Below are 25999 nucleotides of genomic sequence, written 5' to 3'. Positions count from 1 at the left end.
GAATACACTCCAGGTAGCACTGTATAACCTGAAACAAGCCAGGAATTAGATCCTGAGCAAGGACACTCATAATCAGGTTCTTTTTTTAACGAGGAAGTTAGTCCCTGAAGACAAAGCTATAGGACATTGTCCCAGTAACTCCTCTTGCTGGCTTGCCTGTCCTGAAAAATGAGCCTCACTCCCAGCTTGCTGCCTGGAGGTGGAGGACTCCATCACTGCTCATATGGCTGCTGCTGTTGTTGTTAGCTCCTTCTCATTTCTTTAGCCAAGTCCTTTGCCTCCAGAACCTTCCCTGCACTGACCAAACTCTCTCTGGGGCCAGAAACGGGGTTTGGGCCCATGAAGGACTGGGCAGGTGGAGGTGATGCTTCGGGGTGGCAGTGGGGTCCTTCTGGTTCCTGTCCCGTGGCAGTGGTCCCCCAGAGGAAAGCATGAAAAATAAAGAGTAAGTGTAAGCAGTAAATGCTTTCTCCAGTGAATGTTTGGAGAGGCTGAAGGTGTTTTGCCAACCTTCAGTCTCACAGTCCAGCAAGCTCTTGCTTGGCTCAGCTGAGAACGCTGAAGGAGTAGAACACGTAAGGAGATTCCCTGTTTCCAGGGACTGGCCAAACCTGCAGTGGTGCTGCTGAGGTCCCTGAGACGGCAGGCTGTGTTGATGTCGGAAAACTCGCTGCTCGGCCATGGGAAACACTAGGTGGCAGCAGGAAATCTCTGGAAGTTCATATCCATACATGTCAAAAGTGGTCACAGACAGCTGAAGTAATCGTAAATCTACTTGGGCATCCCGGTGGCTTTTGTTCAAGGCTTAAGCCCACTTAGGAACAGGTCTGTGGAGGGGGTTTCCATATAAAATTGGTCCTGCAGCATCTGCACTCCACATCAGCACCAGGGCAGTGTTTGCTGCTTCCATTCCCATTTAACCATGCAATGACAGTAATCACTCAGTAACTGCACATTCTGCACATCTCAGTGATATATTCGTCCCTAGGTCTGCTGTTGAACTTGGTTTGATCCCCTGTAGTCCAGAACAGAAACTGTCCTGGTTATAGTCCCGTTAAATTATGTTCCATGAAATAGAAATAGATGATCTTTAAGGTCCCTTCCAACCCAAACCATTCTGAGATTCTGTGATTATAACCAAACAGCCACGTTTATTCAAGCCCTGCAGAGTTTAGTTCAGAGTCATAGGATCAGAGGGAAAAAAATGTTGTCAAGCAGCTCACTTACTTGTGGAGCCAAAGCTCTGGGTATAAATGCGGTTTTTTCTATCTCCTGCTCTGACATGATTAGATCTGGGCTTTGGTGGCTCTGTAGGAATTTCAAAGTGCTTTGCTGCTCTTTCTTCCTTGTCTTCCCCTTCACGCAGGATCCAATTACACCAGACAAGTGCTGTGTATTACCAGGGAACAACACTGACTTACCTGCAGAGACTTTTAAATGCCTTTTCTGTTGTCTGTGGAATGAACTGTGTGGGCCAGCAAAAAAAAAAAATAAAGGGCATTTCAGATACAGATCTTTGGAGAGAGAAAAGTGAACGAAAGAGAAGTATTTAAGATGAGCATTTCTGTTTTTTAATTGGTGAGATCCAACAGGCTTTGGCTCACACAGTTAAAAGATAGCAAGAGACTGTGAATTGTACTGAATTTTACAGTTTTGTAGTCTGAACAGAACAGTAATTGGTATCTATGTCCTAGTTTGCATTTAATAGTTCTCACTGGGCACAGTGCAAGCAAAGATCCTTATTGCTAAGGCTTGTGCTTCCATATGAAGTAGGACTTCCTGAAGCATTGGGATATATAGGCATAGAAATCTGGTTTAAACACACTGGCTTTTATGAAACACCCTGGGAATACACTCTGGGGCAGGAGATCAGGTCTGACTCCCATCCCACGCCCCGGGCAGGGGGAAGCATCCCCATTTCTCCCTTATCAGCAGTGGCTGCACTGCCCTTCTCCTTCCTGACTTCCCATGCTGTCTGGCGGGGCTGGAGGAAGGGGAGGGAGCTCACTTTGTCGGGCAGATTAATTCATTAAGCGCGTCAGGGCCAATCTGCCGCCGAGGACAGACTGCACTTGGTGGCGACGCCGCCCAGCAAATCGAGTCAAATCAAGATTACCCGAGAAATGTTGGAGCAGTTTTTTGTAAATGAGATATTGTGGGGCTGTGCCGGGCATCACCCCTGAGAGCTCCTCTGCTGCAGAGCGTCCTCTGAAATCTCCTGCCTCGGCAGAGAAGGGGGTTGATTTGCACTTCTTGTTTGCAAGAGTGAACAATTAAAATGTCAGCTTGGGAAGCTCCTCCTGTCTTTCCTCTCACCTGCCTTGTAAATTTGACCCTGTCTGTTAGATTTCTGCACAGGGGAACTTTTTTGCTGTATGTCTATGTTTGTAGGTGAAAACTGCTCAGTGGGAGTCAGTCCCCCTTCCCTAGGGCATTCCTATGGCTGCACTTCCCATTTGATAGCTGTCCTTGAAAAGGAAAAGTAATATACTTCCTTGGAAGAAAGAATGCTGTAATTTGCAATGCATATGAAATTATTTTCTGGTTTTATTTTGATGATACAAATTCCTGAGTTCCCTGAAATCAAGGAGTGAGCTCTCAGGAGAGGACTAAGGAGCCCATAGAGACATCAGTCAGAATAAAAAGCACCTCCTACATGTGTGTGACCAGGAATGCACAATTTTAGTGTGTTAAAAAGTAACACACTGAAGTTTTTCTCACTGTTCTAAGGCCATGGGGCTGAGGCATTTTTTGGCACATCACTGGCTGCAGGAAGATTTCTCCTGCTGTACCTTGACAGTCCCTTCCCTGCCAACATGACCAATGCTCTGCACACAATATCCTGCCCTTCCTCAGTGTGTTAATCCCAGACTTGCAGGGCTGTGATTGCAGTGCCTGTCTCAGCCCTGGGCAGGGCTCTGCTGGGCTCGTGGGTGGTGATCCCATCGCTCTGTGAAGCTCTGGCTGCGCGGCCCCGGGGACTCAGGCACTCACCAGCTTCTTCTTCCGCTCTGTGCCTCCGCCTGATGATTTATGAAGTGGGAAGGTAATTCCCAACCCTCTGCCATGGCTTGCAGAGTGCAAGGAGCTCCTCGAGCTGGCCCCGTGCACTCTGAAACAGGAGTGTTGACTTTGTCTTCAAGCATCTGCCGTGTTTAAAACTTCCTTTGCCGTGGCAAATTGCAGCCAAAAGTAGTACGGTTTAAATTGTTTCTTCTAAATTAACAGACTGTCAAAATCCTCATTTTAATTAAAAGCGGGGAGATGACCCCGACCACAGCGGAGTGACCCAAGAGCCTCTGCCCTCCTAAGCAAGTGCCCCACTGCCAGAGATGTCAGATGAAGGCAATTACTTCTCTGGGCGTAAAATTTTATCACACTGGAATTGACTTAAGTATTTCAGAAAGCTCCATCAAACCACAGCCAGAAATCTTTCACTGAGAAAAAAAGCGCCGGGATCATTAATTGGGTTAATGCTCCATCAACCTTGCGTTTGTTAATGGGCATGTTTGGGGCACGAGGGGAACCTCATCCAGGGAAATGTCATCTGAGCTACAAAGAGGGTTTATGCTGCAGTGTGACTTTGTGCATTGCAGGCTGTCCCTCTCTTCAGGCTTTTTCAGTTGGTGCTGTACTTGAGAGCAAACTGCATTCCCATGTTGGCAGGCAGTGCCAGCACCCTGTACCACAGGGGTCTGTACAATAAACGTATGGGTGAGCGAGACTGGAAGGGTGGGGCACTGGTTTTTACCTCCTCTCCCCTTGAAAATCCCACACCAACGCCTTTCTGGACATCTGTGGTAGTGTCATGCACCTCAGTTGTACAAAGACCTTTTTTTTTTTAATGCATATCTTCCGTGGGAAGACTCACACGATGTTGTGCCCCACAGTTCCCAGCACTAGTCACATACAGATGTAAAATACTGACTCTGTGCCCTAAAAACAGTAGCAGTGGATGCCTCAGTGTCAGTGCTGTGGGAGACTTACAGTTCCTGTGGAGCACATCAGTGGGTTGTCAAAGTTGAAGTGGTTGGGGAGGTGGTGGTTAAATATTTGTTTAATTCCTGTGATTTCTCATGCCTTTGTTGAAAAAAGTGGGGTTTTGTTTTCCTCACACCTCCCCCACATAAAAGCGTGGAAAAATAACAGTCTAAGGCTGCAAATATTAGGTGTAAGGACAACTGACTGATACCATGTGAAGACTGATGAAGGCTGGGTTGTGCCTGCAGAGAATTCTGCATCCATTTGGGCTCACCCCAGGCCCCTGGAGGTTCCTCTTGCTATCTCACCTCCCTGCAGTTTCTCCAGGAGAGGAGTGCAGAGCGATGGGCAGCAGAGGCAGTTCACACCTCATTTAAAATGCATTTTTGCAGTGCATTTTCATTAGAAAGTGGTGATGCCAGAACTGAAAGAGGCATCAGGATTGATACCAGTCCTTACTTCATCTTATGTTCCCTGCCTCGTGTCTGAGGATGAAGAGCTGTAGTGCAGAAGGGCGTCATTCCCACATCTCTCCCATAGCACATCAGTAATCCAGGCACAAACCAGTTCCCAAGCCCAGATTTCTGAGGTACCACTTACAGACACTGGAGCTTCAGTGTGTTATATTAACTGCCCTGAATTCTGTCATCTTTATTTGGACATAAACTTGTTTAAGTCACACAGCCCTGCCTGTGGCAAATATTGGTCCTGGAGCTGTGACATGCCATGAGCTTCCAGTCTGCTCCTGTCTTGGTGTTACGAGACTGAAAAACAGAGTTGTGTTCCTTGGAGGGAAGGATTTCTCTCCTCTTCCCCAAGTGTCCCTAACTTTGCAATGTTTTTTGGCTGCCCCTGCAGCCAGCCCCGTTGGAAAGCTCTGGGGTGCTGCTCCTGCGGGGTTTCTCCCGTGGACTGCCATGAGGTGCTGAGTGGTGCAGAAACAGCTCTACCTCGGTAGGTCATATGGGATTGGCTTTGCAACTTCCTTGGGAAAAGAAAAGGACAATTCCACAGAGGCATTGGCAAATGACACGGCTTTGAAAGGGGGAGAATAAGGTACCCGGCCCTGCTGGTGTTCGTCAGCCACAGGCTTCCCAGGGCAGTGATCTTTTTCTTTTCCTGGCTGAAAATGTTAGTTTGATAAAATAGGAAACTTTGACACTGATGAACGGATTTTATCCAGGATGTGGCCAAAAAACTACAGTCTTTGGTGTGGTTTGATGCAGCTTTCTAGCTTAGCAGGTCCACTCTGTGCATTGTCATGCTGAACCCATAGCCTTAGGAAAACGCAGCACTATTAAGAGGACAGGTAAAATTCCTGCAGTGAATGTTTTTGAGGAATTTCATCATGTGGGACATTTTGCTTTTTCCTTCCATCTTTGGATAAAAGAAAATTTTGAAGGGTCCTAAGTCCTATGACTTTGGTTTGCGATTTCTCCGCTCCTGTCCCTGTGAAGTGCTGTATAACTCATAAGTAACACATACACCAACTTCCTCTCTCAAACTAAAACTTCTGAGTCACAATTCACTCTCATTTGTTGTGTCTGAGAGATCTGTGTGTATATATTGCATAAAAAATTGCACATATCAGCTGTGTTTAAAGTAGGCCCAGGGTAATTACTTTTGACATTCAGTATTCTGTAATAGCATTTCAAATGACATATAACAAGCATTTTTGTGTATTTAAAAAAAAATGAGGAAAAGTTACTTGAATGTGGGTATTTCAGTGGAATTTTGAAACTAAATGTTTTGTTAAAGTTGCTGTATTTTAAAATGTCAAAAGAATTACTGGTGAATGTGATTATAATGAAACGTTGCTCTTGTTGTCATGGAAACTAACTTTTAAAACTGCCGTGCAGGGTGACAAATTACACAGTGCCGTTTTGGTGAGCCCTTTTTTTTACAGTTTCCCATTATTTTGCTTTTGAAGAATTTTAAACAGCTGGCACCGGTGTTAAGGATATTACACTTCTCTCAAACCTTTAGCTGTGCCTTTATTTTGATCCATCGAGTAATACACATTTTTCAGGCTGAGTAAATTTCATTTCTACATCGCCAGTGTAGATCATCCTTAACATCATCTACACCTTTCAATAATTAACATGTGGCCATGCCAGTGTTTTCCCAGCCTTTCTCCTCCTGTCCTGTGCTGTTGCCAGTATCAGGTTGATTAATTCATGAGGCGGGATCGTGGCTCTCGTGCTTAGACACTTCATGGCAAGGGGCAGGGGACACTGTCTCATGCTCCTGGTTTTGGCAGGTGACTCTGTGGTGTAAAGTGCGTGTTTGGTCCAGGGAGCAGAGATCCAAACATCCTGGCCCAGCTGGGTCATTCAGCACCAGTGCAGTTTGCAGAATGCCTTCCCCAGGGAGGGAACTTTCTGGGATACCAGAAACAATTAAATTCCTTTAAAGTTATTTTTACGTGGAGGATGAGAATGTATAGCGTTGGGAAGAAATCCCTAACAGAAAATATATGAACTCTGAAGCTTACAGGTGTAAACCAAGCTCTAAATTACAGGCTTCAGGAAGGAATGTTCTGACATACTTTCCTGTCTGTTGTGTATTCCTTGTGACTAACTCTGAGTAATGGCTGTTTTGTAGACAGGCTGTAGATCAAAACTGGAGCAGATCCCAGAGGATGCTACTGGAGGGTGCAGAGTGATAAATGACGTCTCATCCCATCCAGCACCATTTCTCACTACATATCTGATGAGTCTCTGTTGCAAAAGACATGTTTCCAGGGTAATCTGTATGGCACAAGCACCCTGACCTCCCCACTTAGGTTAATGTTTTATAAACATCACACAGAAGTGGTTACAGCTTGGTTACTTCTGCCATGAACATGGGAAGCACAACCTGCCACGATGCTATCATAAGATGGGGGAAAGAGGGGATGAGGTACAGGAATACTTTTGGTCCTTTTCCATGAATCTTCCTCATTTGAGTGTGATTAAGCATTCAGTGGAGCGCGGTGGGATCACAAGGATGGATCCAACACCGTCATCTGGAAGGGCAGCTCAGGGGTTAGAACTTGTCCTCAAGTGAATGTTCAATGGAGAAAAACCTTAAGTGCACAGTGGAAGCACTTGCTTGAGAGCAGCTGTCCCAGATCCCAGCTGTGCTCTCCAGTCACTGGGCATTCAGCTGCCATCACTTTTTCTCCCTGGCAGCATATTTACTTCTCCATGTACAGCCAGCCATCGGAGACATGGGCAGGTCTTTTATCTCTCATCTCCCATCTTCCCCTTTGAGCCTGGTCCCTGTGTCAGCCCTCAGGATGGCACCTCAGACTTGAAATTTAGCCTCACAAACAAGGAACAGAGCCCACCTCATGCTGACCCTGGGCTACTGGAAAAAGCAAGGCTTTGCTGCACGCTTGCGGCTGTCCCCAGGAGTTTTGAGGGACTTCAGCTCTTTTTGAGGTCTCAGAATCACAGTGTGGCTCAGGTTGGAAGGGATTTCAGTGGATCATCTGGTCCCACCTCGCTACTCCAGCAGGGTCAACCCAGAGCACATGGAACAGGATTGTGTCCAGACGGTTCTGGAATATCTCCAGAGAGGGAGGCTCCACACCCTCTCTGGGCAACCTGTTCCATTGCTCAGTCACCTGCAGGAAGAAGTCCTTCCTCCTCCAGGTACTTTTTCTTCTGGTAAGAATAGATCAAATACAGACCCCTGACACCTCTTACACCCCTGGCTGCAGTTGTGAAACAGGGAAAGCCAGAGTTTTCCTTTGGATAGCTGACAAGGATTAGTTTTTCTCTCCGCAGTAGTGCTGAGGAGTAAAACATGAACACAGCTTCAAATACTTTGAATGTCTTGCAACACAAGAAGATAAATTACCAACACATCCATCACTTAGATTACTCTGACCATCTGTGCTTTATGCACCTTCTGTTAAGAAAAAAAAGTTGATTTTCAGCTATGCATAGGCTGTGCTTTTAGTTTATGTATAATGCAAATGAGGGGAGAAGCTAGCTAGAGGCAAAATCAGAGTTTAGATTGGCTGTTTATAGGGGCAACCTTTCCTTAAAATACCTTTTGTTTTTCATCCTGCACATCACAGAGATTTAGAGTCCTCATTGACTTCTGAAAACACAGCTCTGGGAGGACAAAGGATGATATATTCTTAACGAGTGCCTAAAGTATAGTAGTTCTAAAGACAATAAATGCAAGGTCGCATTAGGGCAAAACAGTTAATTACCCACTTCATTATTGTCAAGGTTAATACAGCATTTGAGCACAGAAGCTGTTTTTCATCTCCTTTTGGAAACAAGGCGAGACAGCGTTTCTTACAGACAGATCCATTATAGCTTATCACCAGAGGACAGGCCGCTGCAGAAGCACCATGAAGGATGTCTGCTGTCACCAGGCTCCGGAGGAGATGCCAAACCTGTGCGGGGAGCAGTGGGAATGACGGGAGAGCTCCAGCTCCGGCGTACCGCGCGTTAATTCACGGGGACTGCGCCCCATTGATTTAATGTGAGACGGCAACGGGAGCAGAAAATTCACCGGCCCTCCTTCATCTCCTGGGACATCGATCCCTCCTAAACTGCACAATGCACTGGAAAACGTCCTTTAATAAACATGGGGTATTGACTGTCACAGATCCCATCTTTCCGCGGCGAACCCTGTGAAAGCTGCGCCTGCGGGAGGGCCCCATCCTGGTTTTCCATTTCCATGTGCTCGTTTCCATTACCTGATCACAACAGACAGAAACAAAGGCCTCGGAAGTCTTAGCCCTTTGCAAATAATGCTTTACTTTTAACTGCCTACTTCAGCAACTTTGAAAATTCCTCGAGTTGTTTAGAAAACGATTTAGAAAATTTAGAAAGCAATCTATGTAAATATATGTAGAATTATAGAGAGAGATAGAATTCACTCTTTATATTGAAGCACTTTTTTTTTCCCCAGTTTCTCAAGCCTTTAAAATTGGGAAAAACTAGTCTATTTGCCGTGACACTATTACCAGGATAACTGTGTTTGTATCACTTTTGATGTAGCCTTTTTCTGGTACATTTTCTCTCAAGGTTTTTGGTTTGCTTTTTAAGGTAGAGCTAGAATTTCCCATTGTTTGTGACTCCTGCCCTTGTATTTCAGTCCCAGGAAGTTTTCCCACTGCTCACTGGTGCAGTGTCCAGCCTGGTGATCTAGTAACCAAGACCACTTCATTCCCAAACCAAGATCCCACATCAGCAGTTTGGTCTTTCCACTGAATTCATTCCTTTGAACCTGGGGACTTCTCTGAGGCCTGGCACTAACATTGGACTCTCAGGTTTGGGAATTTGGGCCATGGTTATGGCAGTTCTCAATCTCTGGCATCTTTCTGCAAATACTGTGCTTCCCAGGAAAGCTGTGGGTGATATCAAGCCCCCAGCACGCACTTTCTCTGTAGTAAATGACTTCAGGACAGGTTAACATGGCACAACATATGTTTTATTCTTTATAGCATCTTCTTTGATTTCATTTTTTAATAATTTGTGCTCTGCTCATCTGTACAGAGCAGTTACTCTTATTACTTCTATAGACTGATACCTGCTTCGGGATATTAATTTGGTTTTTAAGCCTAGTTAATGGTTCTGCCTAGCAGGGAGGCACCCACTGTATTTCACATTTGTGTATAATCATCTGAAGTTCTATTCAGATAGCAAAATCCTTGACTATATAGCTTTGTTTCATAGGGTCTTGGTGAAACGCTTCCTAAATTATCTTCTTTTGGTAGGAATGATGCTAGATACTTCCTTGGAAAAGATAAAGTTGGTGTAGGCTGTCTGATTTAGCCCGAGGGCATCTCACCATGATCTATGTCCTTCCGCATAAGGGAAGTGCAAAATTTAAAAACAAGCCAAGGCAAATAGGAATATTGTTTTTCTTATCAGCCATAAATAACTATCACAGTTGATAATAACTGTTAGTAACAAAGCACTGACTACTCAGTAGAAAATGTGCCTCTGGAGTAGGTAAGTTTATCCTGCCTTTGCGCTGACCCTTTTAATTTTCTCATGGAGAGGAGCCTGAAGCCAACAGAAATTACAGCCATCACCCTTGCGAGTCAGTGTTTGCCAGTAGTCATCCTTAAAATGCTGGGATAAAAGAAAAGGAGTTTAGTTCTTAATCCCCTTAACTTCATCAGTCAGGATGAGACAGCACTGAGGTCCCAGAGCTATCCAAGACAGCTTCATCAGACTGAGGCTTCTGTGGCAAATGCCTTTTTTTTTTCCTTAAATCAGAATTTCCTATAAAACCATTTTACTGTTAGTACTATTTTTAAGTCCTCATAATGAAAAAGGTTGCTCCCACGCATGGACCTGTCTGCAGAAAATCCCCGAGCTGCGGGGATTTGTCATAAATGAATTCCCTAACACATAAACACTCAGCTGCATTCTTCTAAATCTTCCTTCTGAAGGTGTCTGAAAATCCTGCTTCCAGACAGCGTCTGCTTGGAGGAGCAGAGGGAGAACTCCTCTATCACCCAAGAGTCTGCTCTGCTCCCAGGGGCTCCCTCTGGCTCCGAGGCCCTTTTGTGCAAACACAAGGCGGCTGCTGCAGGAAACCTCTCCTTTGTGAAGGCCAGTCCCGTGGAGAGTGTTAAATTGGCACTTTACTCCTCGGCATGCATTTGCACGGGGGAAGCGGGGTGGCAGTCGGGTATTTCAATCTTGTTTTCAATTATAAGCATTTCATTGTCCAGTGTTGCCGGTTTATTATGTGATAATTAAGTATGAATGATCGCACAGTCATCCTGCCAAAGAGGCTGGAGCCGAATGAAACCAATTCCTCTCATCCTGCTGAATGGCTTTGGAGGCGAAAGCAGTGATCTATTTGCTGTCCCTTATTTTTGCTGTCCTATTGTTTCAGTATCACTGGCTTCAAAATAGCAAACTAGGCAAGTAATTACAGACATAAATCAGAGCAGGGATCAGCGTGAGGTCAGGACTGCTTTGCTTTTAGGCTGCCTTTTCTCAGCTGCCTTTTGTGAGTAACAGAGAAGCACATTCCTGTTAATTTTGTGAAACAGTTATTTTAGTAGCATTGAAATGCTTGTTTTTGACAAAGTTTGAGCCCCTTGTGTGCTTTCAGGCAGAGTTTGAGTGGTCTCTCTGTCGGTGTTGCAAACGAGTGCAGGTCCAGTGACCAGGCATCCAATATTCCATGGTTGGTGTCCAATCCACCATAGTCAGTGTGCAACGTAGGCTGCACCTCCTTGGGGTGACCACACTGGCTCTGTTTGAAAACTCAGTAAGTTAAATAAGATCCAGCTGTAGATATTTAGCCCCAGTAAATCAGCAAAGCAAATGTGTTTTCAGTAGAGCCGCGCTGATTTATACTGCTCTGTACATCTTATTCTTGTCGGGTGTTTATAGACGTGAAGTGGTGCTCGGTGGGAACCAACTGCTGAAAAATGGATTCAGCCACGGGTTACGGTCTTCAGGTGGTACTAACTAAAACCAGCCAGTCTTCCTTGAAGGAGAGCTGTAACCGAGCACTGCTCGCCTCCCATCCTATCAGGAGCATCAGTGTTTTGGACAGAAGGGAGTAGGGATGGGCAGGGGGACTGTGGAGGACGTCGCAATAGTGGGACACAAACAAGGCATCTGTGATGTCCCAAAGCCATGGTTGTGCTCAGTGGTTTGCTGGATGCTGTGTATTGTAAGGAGATAGAGTTAAATATTTTTCCCCTCTTCCCCAAGTGCCTTTTATTCTAAGTTAACTAAGAGTCAGTCCCCAGTGGCAATTCTTCTACTCAGGAACATACTGTTTCTTAAAAAAAGGAAAAAAACCCCAAGAAAATCCAGTGCCTACTAAACTTTGTGCTACTTTCCATTCCAGCAGTTTGGTAAAATAACATGTAGAAGTGAACACTGAATGATTTTCCTTTAGCTTATGCATACCCTCTAAATCTGATTCAGCCCACCAGTTTGGCTTGATGTACACAACTGAATAATAACAAATAAAAAATAAGTAGTGGTTTTAGATGTTTAAATGTCTCTATTGTTGGCTACTGAACACCCACCTCTTAAATTGGGCTTTTTGAGAATGTCTTGCGGTTGCATGCCAAATCCCAGCTTATGATCTCCCCTGAATTTAACCTCTCTTTGTTTCTTCCTTTCTGCCCTACTGTAAGTATCTATTGAGATTTTTTTCCTAGCAGTGAGATATGTGACTGCAGAACATGACACATCACTACATGTATTTCTGGGTGATTTGTAGACTTTTTTACTTACCGGTGGTTTTCTTGATCAGCTATTAAACGAAAGTCAGTATTTAATCAAAGCAATTTCTTATTCCCAGACTATTGTTCGAGGAAATAAGCCTCGAAAGGATACTTCAATCAACGGCCTGCTGGAAGAGTTTGACAATATCTCAGTGACAAGGTCCAATTCCCTGCGGAAGGAAAGTCCTCCCACCCACCACCACCAAGGAAACGCAAACCACGTGCCAAGGCACCAGGAGGAAAATGGTTACATCACGTATTCCCAGTACTCCAGTGAGTCAGACACTACAACAGACTATGTCGTGGAAAAATATCGAGACAAGACTGTTTATGGGGAAGAGTTAGAGCGGTACTACAAAGGCAGCTACGCCGCCAAGCAGAACGGGCACATGATGAAGGTGACGTCCCGGGACATCTATTACTCGGAAGTGACACCCCTGCAGTCAGACCTCTCCAGGTTCCTCCCAGATTACCATGCACACCTGGACACCAAGCCCAAACCGCTGGAATACGGCGGCCTAAAGCTGGAGTACCAGCGGATCCCCAGCGGATCCTCCCTGGACTATAGAGATCCCTTTCCTTACACCCCGTCCCGAGCGTCGGTGCAGAGCGAGTGCCCCAAGGAGAGGCTGGAGTACGGTGACAGCGACTGGGGACACGGCCTGGGCAAGGATGACTACGACAAGAGGCCCAAGTCATCCTACGTGGACCCAGCGAGCCCTCAGCCAGCCATGAGGCAGAGGTCCAGGTCGGGCTCCGGTCTGCAGGAGCCGGCCATGCCCTACGGAGCGAGCGCGTTCAAAGCACACCAGCAAGGACATTCCTACAGCTCCTACACCTACCCCCGCCTGTCCGAAACCGCAGCAGGCATCCCCAAGGTAACCTGACATGCCTGGTGACAGGGCTGCCAGGGCAGGGATCAGCCTCTCCAGAAAGGGAGTGCAAAAAATTAGGGGTGTGCAAAAAATTAGGGGTGTGCAAAAAATTAGGGGTGTGCAAAAAATTATGGGCAAGGAGCCTTTGCTTGGGCACATGATGCCAAACGTGGCCAGTGACATCCCTGGGAGCTGCGTGGCCGCTGCTTGGTGGGTGTAGAAACCCCCCCGTCTTTACTCAGGTCTGTGAAAATGGATGTCAGGGGCATCCATTTTCAGGATGTCAGGGTTTAAGATAGGTTTAAAAAACAGGTTTGGAGATGCGCATCTTCCAGGGATTTCACTTGGAATTCCCAATAACCCCAAGTTCTTTGGCAGGTTTTTTTGTAGCACTGGGGGTTCATACACCTGTTCAGAGCTCTGCAGGAGGTGAGAAGCTGGTCTGGTTTGTATATCAGGTGCTTTTGTGTTGGAATTTTTACTGTGCAAGGCTGAGACTTCTGTGGTTTAGTATTTATGTTATATTGATGCCATCTTTATATCACGGGGTTTATTAACCCTTCACCACTAGTGAGAATGGTGAAACTGCTGTATTTTTAAGCAGCAAAATGAAATCAAAGCAGCTTACCTCACCCAAGACATTTTAGATGTAGTTTAAAAAAACAGGGCTAATGTGCAAAAAAGCATTTCAACCATGTTATCTACAGGCAGCTCCACTGAATACATTTTTGACCTGTTCTGCCACATGAGGAATATTACCCACACAAGCTGTCTTACCCTACCCTGCAAGAGTTTGCTGAAACTATTTGTTCAGTTAAGAGAATACCGCTTTCCTCACACCTCCAGTCACGTAGCCACGATGATGACCTGCTTAAACATCTAATATTCTGCAAGAGGTGCTTTTGCAGTGTGGCTTGCACTGAACATTCCTGAGTTCCCCTAGCAACGGGCACCGAGATGATCGCTCATTTTTCCAAGTCTTGGGTAGCTGTGACTTCCCAAATGTGCTGAGGTAGGGAGCTGTTTAGGTGCATTAAAGCACAGAGCTGGGTTTTGGAGCTTGAGGGGGGGAGTAAAAAAGTTACCAGGTTTCTTTACATGCCTTTCTGAAGCTCAGGGTGTAGTGGGAGGAGTGTGTGTGGTAGTAACTGAGCACCAGTGTGGCCTTCAGTGTGGGTTCTGGAAGTTGCGAGGAAAACCTGGGATGGGTTAGTTGCCATTTTCTTAACTGAAAGCATTAGTTTTGTCAGAGTTTAGAAAAGACAAATCCAATAATTCAGAGACCCTCTTGCACCTGCTTCTGCCAATTTTACAGCATTCAGTAGGGCAGAAGGCAGAGGTATATTTTACATGACTCAAAGCATTCCAGGCACTTCGAAAAATATCCCATTAAAATGCAGTAACAACTTTTAATAATAAAAAAAAAAGAGGTACCTCCATTGAAGATTCATTGTGAGGTGTTTCTCTCCTCAGAGCATCAAAAACACTCCTACAGCCTTGGTGTATCAAAACTTGATGATTCACTGTTCAGTGCAGCAGTTTCAATTCCCAAACCCATACACAGCTCCTGGAAGTGAATAGCAGTTTCTTGCCCTGGATGATTGCTGAAGAATCTTCTTTTCAAGGAGGCATTAGTGAGATAATGGTTCATCAAATGGGCTTACTAAATGACAATCAGATCTCAAATCAGATATTTTACAAATGGGATTGGCTGTAAAGTATAATTAAAAGTGGGGGGGAAAGTCAGCAGTGAAAAAGTCCGCAGGCACAAACGTATGGCATCAAAGTGTGTTTTACAAAGGTGATCATTTTGGCTTGTAAATGTGAAGAGCAGACTTACTTATTTGCAGGTGATAGGTGTCAGATAAATCAAATGTCTACCCGGTTTCATCAGTGATGCAGTGAGAGGTGTAGGAAGCCGGAGGCTCAGATTTGGTTCCCTCCAACCCACTGCTGTGTTATCCACCTGCTCTCCTGTCCTGTAGATTAACTCCAGTAATACCTGTATGGGGTCACAGGGCCTGCTGTATTACCCTCACCACACAGAGTTTACATCCCACATCAGTGGAGTCACCTCAATATTGTCTCACAGTCCTGCTTATTTTTGGCCACTCTGCTCTGCATGTTTGCTTTTTACCCTCCTCTTCATCGCAGACAGCCCTCTTAACTTTTCGCACTGGGCCCTGTTATTTCAAAGCTCCTTTCCCTGTCTTTTTCCAGTAGGAGCTCTCCATGACACCCTCTCCTGTCCCTCCTCCAAGGAGCCATGATGTCTGCTGTCCCCAGCTCTCTCTTTCTAACCTGGCTGCTGCTCAGCACCACCATCATCCTGCTGCTTGTTTGCAGGGACTCAGCACCAGGAGGACATCTCCAGCCTGGCAAAGGCAGGGCCAAGCCTTTGCTAACAGAAACCTTTCCCTTTTTTCCATCTTATTCACACACCAGTGGCTTTACATGAGTGCTGCCTGCCACCTCTGTGCATGGAACAGGGAGTCTTAGAGATTTCCATCAGCAAAGCACCAGAGAGTAACCTTTGCCCTTGTGATCTCCGTGAGATTTACAGACCGTCCCTTCCACACCTTTTACTGAAACCTAATCAATCAGAAATCCATTCTGTGTTACTGAGAGGTGAGTCCATCTCTCCAGGGACTGGGAGGACGTGGGCTCTGGCTGCAGGGCTGTGGCTGCCACCTCTGCCGCAGTCCCACTGCAGAGCGCACAGGGACACCCGCTCGGCTGAAAGCCAAAGGTTCTGAAAGGAAGGAACCCCTTAGGAACAAGCAGGTGTGTAGTACAGAACAGGCATCACTGATTGGGAACTGGAATGAGTTTGAACACAGCGTTACATCCACTTTTTAATGCCAAAAAGCCCCGGCTGCCGCCGTGGCCCCATGCAGGTGCAGGAGGTGCTGTGAGCTGGTGAAGCGACCCAGCCGGCAGCAGCACCGCGGCACCGTGATGGATGTCATGTCAGAGCCTCAGCTGCTCCTTTGACCTGGTCTTGGGTGAGCACAGGGCTGGTTTCCTCTTTCCTTTGTAGTATTTAAAGAATTTCCTTTCAGTAGGTAACTGCGTTCAGCAGCAGAAATAGAATTATTAGTGGCATATAAAGCGTGTTCGATTTTGCCGTGGATGGCGGGCACTGCGTCAGGAGAGGTTCAGCTGATTTACTCATTACAGCACCTGACTTTCTGTAACATTTCTTGGGATTCAGGAAGTAAATGGGCTTAAGTTGTACTGCAGTGCTAACCTCAAAAAGCTTTCACAAATTCCTAGCAAGCACACCAAACACCTGAATTTTCATTCTAAAATTTCACTGCAGAATATACTTTTGCCAAGGTGTTAAGCCTGGGGCATGCTCAGAAATACCAGACATGGGTGAAGCCTCAAATAATTCATTAGTGTGGATTTATTCAGCTTGAATTTCCAGACAGGGCTTTCCCTGTCTCAATAGTTATAAAGAAGATGGTGTATTTACACCCAAAGCCGTAATTTATGTGTCCCTGCATACACAGATATATAGGACAGGGCTAGATTGAGTTCCCCTCCCTCCACCAAACCATCTGAGCACTTTTCTGCGCTAATTAGTTTGGCAGATGTAATGTCCTTCATGAAATTCATGGTGTCTCTGAGTCTCTTCTATTTTATGGCCACCGCTGCCTGGCAGAGTAAGGCAAATTATGGCTGTAATCATGGAGATTTTTGCTTAGGCAAAACCAGCATCCTGGGAGGCGGCTGCACAACGCTGCTACGTGCTCGCTGGATGCTCCATATGGCTGGAAGCTGTCAGTGTGCGAGTCTTGAATGGAAGCAGACTCCAACTTCATGTTTCCAAGGGGAATCTCCAAGCAGCCCCTCCGGAGAGGCATTCCCCCTTCCCTGCTAAACCTCTGGCAGAATGAGGAGAGGGGCACCCCAGCTCACCCGTGAGGCAGAAAAGCACTGATACAATATCGCACTGGAGGCCTTTCTCCCTGCACCGAGGGGACTCCAGCTCCAAACTCCTCCTCTCCGTGCAGAGCCCACAGTGATAAATTGATGCTGCGGCAGATTTTTTTTTTTTACTTTTTTTTTTTTTTCTTTTTGCAGTCTTAGCATAAAATGGTCAAATGATGTTCCACCGCAGAATTCAATTTCACAGTTCAGTTGGGTCCTTGATTACACTGCCAAATTCAGATTAATGTGCATTTAACTAACATGGATCAGGGACTCCTGGCCGGCAGCCAGCAGTAATAGTAGCAACCGTGAGCTGTGCGGAGTTTGCTGCTCTGTCCATCCCTGTGCACTGCCACTGAAATTGATTGATTAAATGAACTCATTGCCATAATTATTTGTAATTGTGCTACATGATGAGCCTGTGTCAAACCACCCCCCTGCCCCGAGATGCTCCACACGTCGTCAGGAGGTTTTTTTGTATTGAAAACGTGGAGATGCTCTTTTCCAGAGCAAAAAATATAGGGTTTGGGTGGTTTTTGTTTTGGTTTTTTTTGTCTCACATCCTTTGGTTTTTCAAACTATTATGTTTGTGAAATCTTGATTTGCTTTCAGTGTAAGAAGCTTAGAGAAGCTTGGAAAATAAAAAAAAGAAAATAAGGAGGGAATCTACAAATGAACAAGGCCTCCCACTGGGATAATTTCCTTTGCGATTTTCTCTGATTTCAGGTGAAAATTAGCAGTTTCGTGACACTGCAGTAGTCACTGTGTGTCACTGTGGAAAATGATTTAAGAAATGGTGAATTGAATTAGGCTGCTTGTCATACCCATGTATGCAATCACTCAAACAAGAGCCGGTAGCGTGGCAAGGCAGGAGGTGACAGGGATTTCAGAGTATCACTGCCTCCACAAGGAGAGGTTGGGTCATCCCTGGATTGCTGGGGAAAAGCATAAAAAAAAGACTAAGAGTTGAGAATCAAAATCCAGGTACTGGTATTTGAAAAGAAACACATAAATTGGAATTTGCCAAAGGGCTGCTGGTTGTGAAGGGATGGATTCTTGGAGGCAATGGTCCAGAGAGCCTGCAGGGCACTGCAGATACAGAGCACATACACTTTTTGGAGCGTAGATCCCTTCCAACCTAGGCCATTCTGTGATTAAACAAGGATTATTGTGTCTACAAACAGGTACCTGTTTAGAAGAATGGACCTGAGATGCACAAAAGATCTCATGGTCTCCCCTGGCCTCATTTGAGTGCTGATGAGAGCACAACAGCCCAGCGGTGTAAAACTCTTTGTTCAGACACAGGCAAGCAGTGTCCTGTTGAGGAGAACAGGTACAGGTACACGTGGGACCATGTTGTACTGGCATCCACTGAGGACCTCCAGGAAACTAATTGAGTCAGAAAGCTGTCACTGCTCTGCTTTTGTGTTGCAGGTGGATTATGATCGAGCGCAGCTGGTCGTCAGCCCGCCGCTCTCTGGGTCAGATACCTACCCCCGGGGCCCAGTAAAGCTACCTCAAAGTCAGAGCAAAGTCAGCTATTCAAGCAGCAGCTACCAGTACCCTCTGGTCTACCACAAAGCACCCCACTATCACCAGCCATCTCTCCAGCCCGGCTCTCCCTATATTTCCACCGCCTCCTATCCCAGCTCCCCAAGTATCACGTCAAGTGCTTACCCTCCACCCAGCTGGGGCTCCTCCTCGGACCAGCAGCCCTCCAGGGTGTCCCACGAACAGTTCAGAGCTGCCCTGCAGCTCGTGGTCAGTCCCGGGGACCCCCGGGAGTACTTGGACAACTTCATCAAGATCGGGGAGGGCTCCACGGGGATCGTCTGCATCGCCACCGAGAAGCACACGGGAAAGCAGGTGGCCGTGAAGAAGATGGACCTCAGGAAACAGCAGAGGAGGGAGCTGCTCTTCAATGAGGTGAGTTGTTCTGGGTGGTGTGGTGGGTTTTGCAGGCAGTGGGCTCAACAGGAGTCATGGGCCAACTGGCAGCTTCAAGAGCCAAATTAATAACTTTCTGAAAGAGGTGGTGAGTCCCGCAGGTATCTATGCTGTGTAAATATTGTATAACCAGACCAGTTCTAAATGAGCTACATCTCCTCCTGGCTTCCAACCTGTGATGTTGTCACAGCAATCAGCTCAGAAATGTATCAGCTGGTCCATGCAGGGTATCAGGTGCACAGACATAGCCCGGTGCCTTTTTCTGTTTCCTGACATAGTTTATCCTTCCAAGACGGAGGATCCAAACTGACCAGACTGTTCAAGAAGCATTTGCACTGTATTCTGGAATACACATGCTTTTTGTTTCCTTCCTCCTTCCTCTGCTAATCCTTTGCTTTCTTGATGGTTACTGAGCTAAGAGCTGACAGTGCTTTTTTTATGGAACCATCTGTGTTACTTCCCACATCTCCTTTCCTGAGTGGTTGCAGCCAGTTCAGAGCCCACAAGTGCTTATGGGAGACTGTTTTCCCCATGTACATTATTTTAAATTTCAGAACACTGTTTTTCATTTGCCATTTTTTCACCCAGTTGTTTGGGGCTGAGAGTACCTTATGCAACTTGAAGAGTTTTTCCAGTTTTTTACTTCTTATTCCCTTAAAGAAGCTAGTGGGTTGTGTACCCTGCTCCCTTTTCAAGATCACTTGTAAATATGCTGATCAACAACAAAACCACTGCAGGAGCTCAGGGAAACCTCTTGTGAGAATGAACTTTTTAATTCTATCTTTTGTTTCCTGTATTTTGACTGTAAGTGGATCTTCCCTCAGCACATGACAGACTGGTTTCTTTAAAACCTTAAATTTTTTTAATTAAAATATTAGTTTTTAGCAAACTTCACCCAGTTCTTTGCACAGTGCATGACTGTACCGGGTACTTGGGCTTGGCTTTGCCTCTGCTGGAAGGCAGCACTGAATTGGGCTGTGGTGGCTCTAACTGAGCATTTCTTGAGCAGTAACATCTTGAAGCAGGTCCTACATGCTGTGCAGGACCAAGCTGCTTCCCTGACATGCTCCAGTCACTCGTGTCAGCCAAGAACCTCTTTTGAGCAGCGCTGAAATTCCTCTGTCTGTAATGAAACCTTCCCTGGCTGTTGTTTTCTCTCCTGGTCACTGTTCTGACAGCTCTCAGTCCCCCGTGCTCACGGTCACTGCCTTGGCTGGGCTGCTCTTACTGTGGTCCCAGTTGTACAGTCCCTTGTAGATGTGGGATTTGAGTCATCCCCTGCATTACCAGCATTCTGTGAAAATTCCATGCAAAGTACCACGGGGTACATGATGAAAACGACTTTGATGCGGTGAACAATTGATCAGGTTAAAAAAAAAGAATAAATCTCTGTTGTACTGAAGGCAGTTGGCAATAAAAAACCAATTAAATAAACAGTTCTGTTCCTGCAGGCTGAAATAAAACAATTATCTACCGCTCATACTTCGGCAGCTAGAGATTCCTTGTTCCTCCTGGTGTGTTTACGATGACTGATATTTTTATGTAAATACATTGGGTTTTTTTATGTGCTGGCTATAAGGGTTTGGGAGGATGTGGTTCATCCCAGAACCTTCAGCGAGCACCGAGAGAAAGAAGGTCGGAACGAGTGTCAGACAACGCTTGTAGCGACTCACAGGCCGCCTTTCTGTGCCCCCCAGGTGGTGATCATGAGGGATTACCACCACGAGAACGTGGTCGACATGTACAACAGTTACCTCGTGGGAGACGAGCTCTGGGTGGTGATGGAGTTCCTGGAGGGCGGCGCTTTGACCGACATCGTCACTCACACCAGGTGGGATGAGGGACCTGCAGCCTAAAGCCCAACACGTAGCCTGGCTGGGGGGGAGATGCCCTGGCTTTCCCTCATGGATTCCTCTGGACCGTGCCCTCCGGAGCTCACCTGCTGCTGAGGGCAGCTGGGCACCTCCTGGCTCTATATATGTATTTTTATTTTTATTCTTATTTTAATTTTATTCTTCTTTTTATTTTTATTCTTCTTTTTATTTTTAATCTTATTCTTGTTTTATTTTTATTTTTTTTATTCTTATTTTTATTTTATGTATATATAACGTGTATATGTTTATACTGTATTTATTTTTATATATAAAAACATTTTTATATATGGCTGTGTATTTGTAAGTACATACAAAATACATATATAAAAACATAAAAATACGTGCCATATACATTCATGGAAAACATATATACATATATACACATAAATATATATAAATATATATAAATATATATAAATATAAATAACATAAATATATATAAATATATATAAAACATATGTACATATAAATATATATGCATATAACTATCTATGCATGTATATATGTACATATACATAGCTATATATATACACTATGTATTTCTATAGTTATATGTCTGTATCTATATATAGATAGAGATACATAGCTGTAGATATATACACTTATACCCATACATAGCATGCTTCCTTTACCAGCATAAATAAGCCACTGCAGAGGAATTCCTGTCAGTACCAGCATTTTTTAAATCAAAGGGAAAGAAATACCTGAGAGGGCTTGCTGGTAGATGGGGATTTGCTGCAATTTAGTTGGTAGTTCATCAGCAACACAACTTTTATCCATTACTTCCTAAAAATAGCCCCCCAAAAAATGTTCTTTTCCCTGTTTGGTGATCTGCATTGTTGGTTTTGCTGTCATGACCATGTCAGTTCTAAGGGTAGTTTCTCTCCATACTCACAACCCATGTAACCAGGCTGTCAGAAAGGTTATCTGCAAACCAAGCCTAAAACATAAAGGGAAGAGAGTTTTTATATCAGAATATTTGTGCTTGTGGTAGAGCACGTTCCCATATTTCAGTTGATGTCACACCTTTAAAGCAGGTAATCAATCCACCAGCACAAGAGCTGCAGTGTATGGAGCTGCTCTGCCTCTTCTAAGGGGAGACATTAGATTTTACAGCCCTCTTTCCACCTGATCTTTGCTCATCTGCTCCTGATAATGAAGTAGGGAAGAGCGATTCTTTATTTAATTTCTTCCTCTTGAATAAAAGAAAAATTTAAAATTTCCACACCAAATCAGTGGGAGAGTATTTAGGGGAGCAAGAAGAAGAGCAAGGAATAATAAATTAGAAAATTTATGAGAGAACATAGTTTAGTGATGCTCTTAGACCCTACCAAGAGCAGAGCTGTAACACAGGTATTTTATTTTTTTATTGCTTCCTTAGCTTGTGTGCTGAAATAAATCCCAATATTGCAAGTCATTTGTTAACTACTGCAACCCAAAACATTAAAAGCTCTATCTTAGATGTTTCTGACAGGAGTTTAACAGCAAACAGATGTTCCCAGGACACCACTTCTTAAGAGCTGTCATCTATTTTTTAACTCAAAACAGTCTTTTCTTAATCTTCTGGGCTTTTTTTACATTGCATGACCTTCCCTCAAAGATTTTGCTACAAATGGCACACAAAGTTAGAGCAGAAATCTCCACAGGAGTTTTTCTACTCATGTAAGAGAGATGCTGGGGACATCCAGCAATGGGGCAGCAGTTACCAGGGTGCACAACCCATCCCAAAATGGGTGTTCTCAACCTTGCATAGAAGTGAGGCCTATTGTTTATTTTTCTGCTGAAATATCCAGAATATTTTTACAGAAGGCATAAAAGTGCTCCCCAAGAGCTACACCCAGGGCTTGATGTTTTGTCTGCACAATTAGGAGTGGGTTTTTTTTCTCATATTCATTCCACGCCTGTTTCCATCCCAGTGGTGGTTCACCCTCCCTGGCAAGCACTGAGCTTACTGTAAATAAGGCATTCCCCTTATTTCCCAGAGGGAAACGGGCTCACTGTCACAGGCTGCATCATATGGAGCACTCAGCTTTTTTTAGTGCTGCAGGGAGACTTATCCAGACCTCGTTGCAGGGTTGATCCTCACCCTCATCCCATGTTTTTGGTCAGAAATAGGACCAGAGAGTCACCCCACAGAGCCACTGCCTATAAGATCTGTACATTGGCCTGAAGGGGAACTGGTGTCCCTTTGTTCCAGCTCCCCTTTCCCACTGTCTTCCTTAACACTCCGGTTTTCCCATGTTGCTGTTTCAGGATGAACGAGGAGCAGATCGCGACCGTCTGTCTGTCTGTCCTGAGAGCCCTGTCCTACCTGCACAACCAGGGCGTCATCCACCGCGACATCAAGAGCGACTCCATCCTCCTCACCAGCGACGGCAGGGTGAGCACCCAGCCCTTCCCCAGCTCCCAGGGCTGCCATGAAAACAGCTGTGCCCCTTCAGGGTGACACTGGCTGGTGATGGACATCTGTGCTGCAGGCAGCAATCCCTTGGGGAGGGATTGCAGCCATCAAAAGGCAGTGGCAGAAGGAGCTACACGATGTGGATGATGGCTCGGTGGCAGGAGGTGATGGGAGATCATCTTTTAGGCTGCCCCACTCCTACTGTGATGCCTCTCAGAAATACTTCCTTTTTACTACACTTAGTTATCCCTCAGTTAGCAGCCTCTGTATGTGTGCTCTGTTAGCAGCTGCTGTACCTGTGCTGTTTCTCCAAGTTGGTGAGAAGGCTAACATCTTTCTGTGCTAAAATAATAATGTGCATTACTGCTGAAACCCTCCCCTGATGGTCAGAGTAGCTTTTACATTTGTGAGATGCTTGATAATGCCAGTTCCACACTGCTATGTACTTGGATGGGATGCTGCTGCCAGTTAATGGGTCTTTGAGCAGGGAGAGAGGGGGACAAAATGCTGCACATGACTTGCTCAATAAGCAAAATGAAGTTTGCACACAAAATTACAGGTTGTTACACAGATGTCTTAAAGCAAGACTTAGCAGGTTGGACTGAGCCTGTTGGTCTGGAATCAAATCTAGACCTTCCCTTTCAGAAGGTGAAGCTCTTGGCTTCCCAGGCCTGGTCTGACTCCTTAACCAAAGGCTCCCTTGTTTAATTTGATACCCACTTCACCAAGGAAGAGGGCTTTTCTTTCTGCAGCAGTCACAGGCTGCTCCTGTTAATCCTGTCAAGGAAAGAAAATCCCACGTGTGTAGGAGTTCTTCAGCTGGGATTTCAATCCATGTTGCTGAAATAACATCTGATCTGTGCTGGGATCTGCATACAGTGCCTCATTATACTCATTACTCCAGTACTTATTATCTGCATTGCAGATTTCTTCATGGCTGTGTTGTGCAATTACCTTTTTTTAGAAAATCGTTGTCTTTTATGTACTCGAATGAGCAATAGATATGCAAAACCTCTTGTGCTCCTACAAAAGATGATTGGACTCTGCTTCCAAAATACGCATTATTTCTTCCATTCTTCATCCAGTAAACTGAAAAATACATTTAGCATGGAGAACTTGGCTATTATTGTTTTAGAAATACCAACAATCATTTCATAATTCTCTTTAAAATAACACCCACAGCTTTAAAAAAAGTAGTGTCTGCACTGAGTCCAAAAGAAAACAAATCAGTGCTGACAACAAGTCAATGCAGGCATTTATGCAACTTCCCACTCCCATTGTCCAGAGGCTGCTGGGGTTCATTTTGTATTCCCAGGCGCTGAGTATGTGATGGGATACACCTATGGACCTTGGGTCACCGTGGCACTGTGCAGCCTATAACTGGGAGTGATGGGAGTTAGGATAATGCCCAGGAAAACCCCTGTGATAGCTTCTAGGCCTTCAAATAACTCCTTGTGGGGGGGGGGGGAAGAGACTTCAGCCTTAAGGAACAAGCTGTTTCTGGAAGGGGGTGATGCCACCGACACTCAGACCAGCTTGTTTTGTTTGAGGGTTGGAGGAGTTTTCACCTTGGCATTGTACAGCGACACGGAGGGGGAGGTGATAATTTTCCATAATTTCTGTTGTTAAAAAAAACTGGCATAAAAGTATGAGTAGGCACATGATGCAGCAAGAGTTGCTCTCTGGAGTGCTTGTGTATCCCATTATTTCTATTTCAGGTCACTGCCACAGCTTCTCAAGGACAGTACTAATTCCTGAGTTCCAAGCAAAGGGAGCAGGTCCCATTAACTCTTTTTTGGAAGAGTCTTGTGCCTTTCCCCGCCGTTCCGAAATCAGCTCTGTTACTACATAAACATGACATTTTCTTTAGTGACAGCCCATGGTGTGAGGTCCTGGTCTTAAAAAAAACATTGGCAGGGGTTTTGCTTTCTGTGGGTGTTGGGTCATGCTCTCGGTGGTAAAAGGGAATGAGGTGAATGCCACCTGCTTCACCTGTGTTCTGGCAAACTCACAGGTCATGTTCCTGGGTACACACCCCAGGAGGGGTGTGCATCACTTGAAATGTGTTTATTACTGAGTATCAGCATGCATGCATAACTGCAGACATGGGGTTTATATATATGCAATAATAGATTCATTATAAGACTGTTACTTCAGAATTTTTTGCTTTCCTTCTGTTTTTAACCATTATAAGCCATTTATCACCTCTGCATCTTTTGCTGGTGGAGAGGCAATGAGGTGTGACAGATGACGTCAGTAATGAACACCACTGCCGCTCTCCTACGTCTTTCCCTTGCCTTCATTTTAATGAATTTAAAGTTCCCCAGGCTGTGTTCCCGTCTCCAGACACACTTGCAAAACTGTGCTGCTGTCCTGTCCCAGACAGACGCTGCAGCTCCATCCCCGTCCCTCCCGCTGCAGCCAGAGGTGTGTGTTTCAGAGGCACGTGTGTCTCACAGGAATGTGCCTTGTTACTCAAGAGGGGCTTTTCCTTTTCCTTTTCAGATAAAATTGTCCGACTTCGGGTTCTGTGCCCAGGTGTCCAAGGAGGTTCCCAGGAGGAAGTCGCTAGTTGGGACACCGTATTGGATGGCTCCGGAGGTGATATCCCGCCTGCCCTACGGCACCGAGGTGAGTGCAGGGGGCACGGCAGGGACCCAGAGCTGCTGTTTGCCCTCTGGGGGGTGCCTTGGTCGACCCCACAGAGCTCAGGGAGCACCGTGCAGTTCAAAGGCATTTACATAGATATGCTAAATAGCAGCAATTA

At 45.4% G+C, this 25999-nt stretch overlaps 1 protein-coding gene across 11 annotated transcripts in view; it reads left to right on the top strand.

Annotated features, from left to right (window-relative positions):
* Positions 1-25999, top strand: part of PAK5 (p21 (RAC1) activated kinase 5) — a 250509-nt gene that overhangs the window by 219570 nt on the left and 4940 nt on the right. For all 11 annotated transcript variants that reach the window (XM_039389848.1, XM_039389849.1, XM_039389852.1 and 8 more), the window contains 5 exons: positions 12277-13077; positions 18445-18936; positions 20655-20788; positions 23085-23211; positions 25738-25863. In XM_039389848.1, coding sequence (XP_039245782.1) covers positions 12277-13077; positions 18445-18936; positions 20655-20788; positions 23085-23211; positions 25738-25863 — 1680 coding nt within the window. The remainder of the gene's footprint in view (positions 1-12276; positions 13078-18444; positions 18937-20654; positions 20789-23084; positions 23212-25737; positions 25864-25999) is intronic.

Source organism: Pipra filicauda, unplaced genomic scaffold (genome assembly GCF_003945595.2).
Source record: "Pipra filicauda isolate LSUMZ 115617 unplaced genomic scaffold, ASM394559v2 scaffold77_size3566232_pilon, whole genome shotgun sequence".
Classification (NCBI taxonomy): domain Eukaryota; kingdom Metazoa; phylum Chordata; class Aves; order Passeriformes; family Pipridae; genus Pipra; species Pipra filicauda.
The sequence above is the reverse complement of the archived record's forward strand: the minus strand, read 5'-3'. Positions and strand labels throughout refer to the sequence as shown.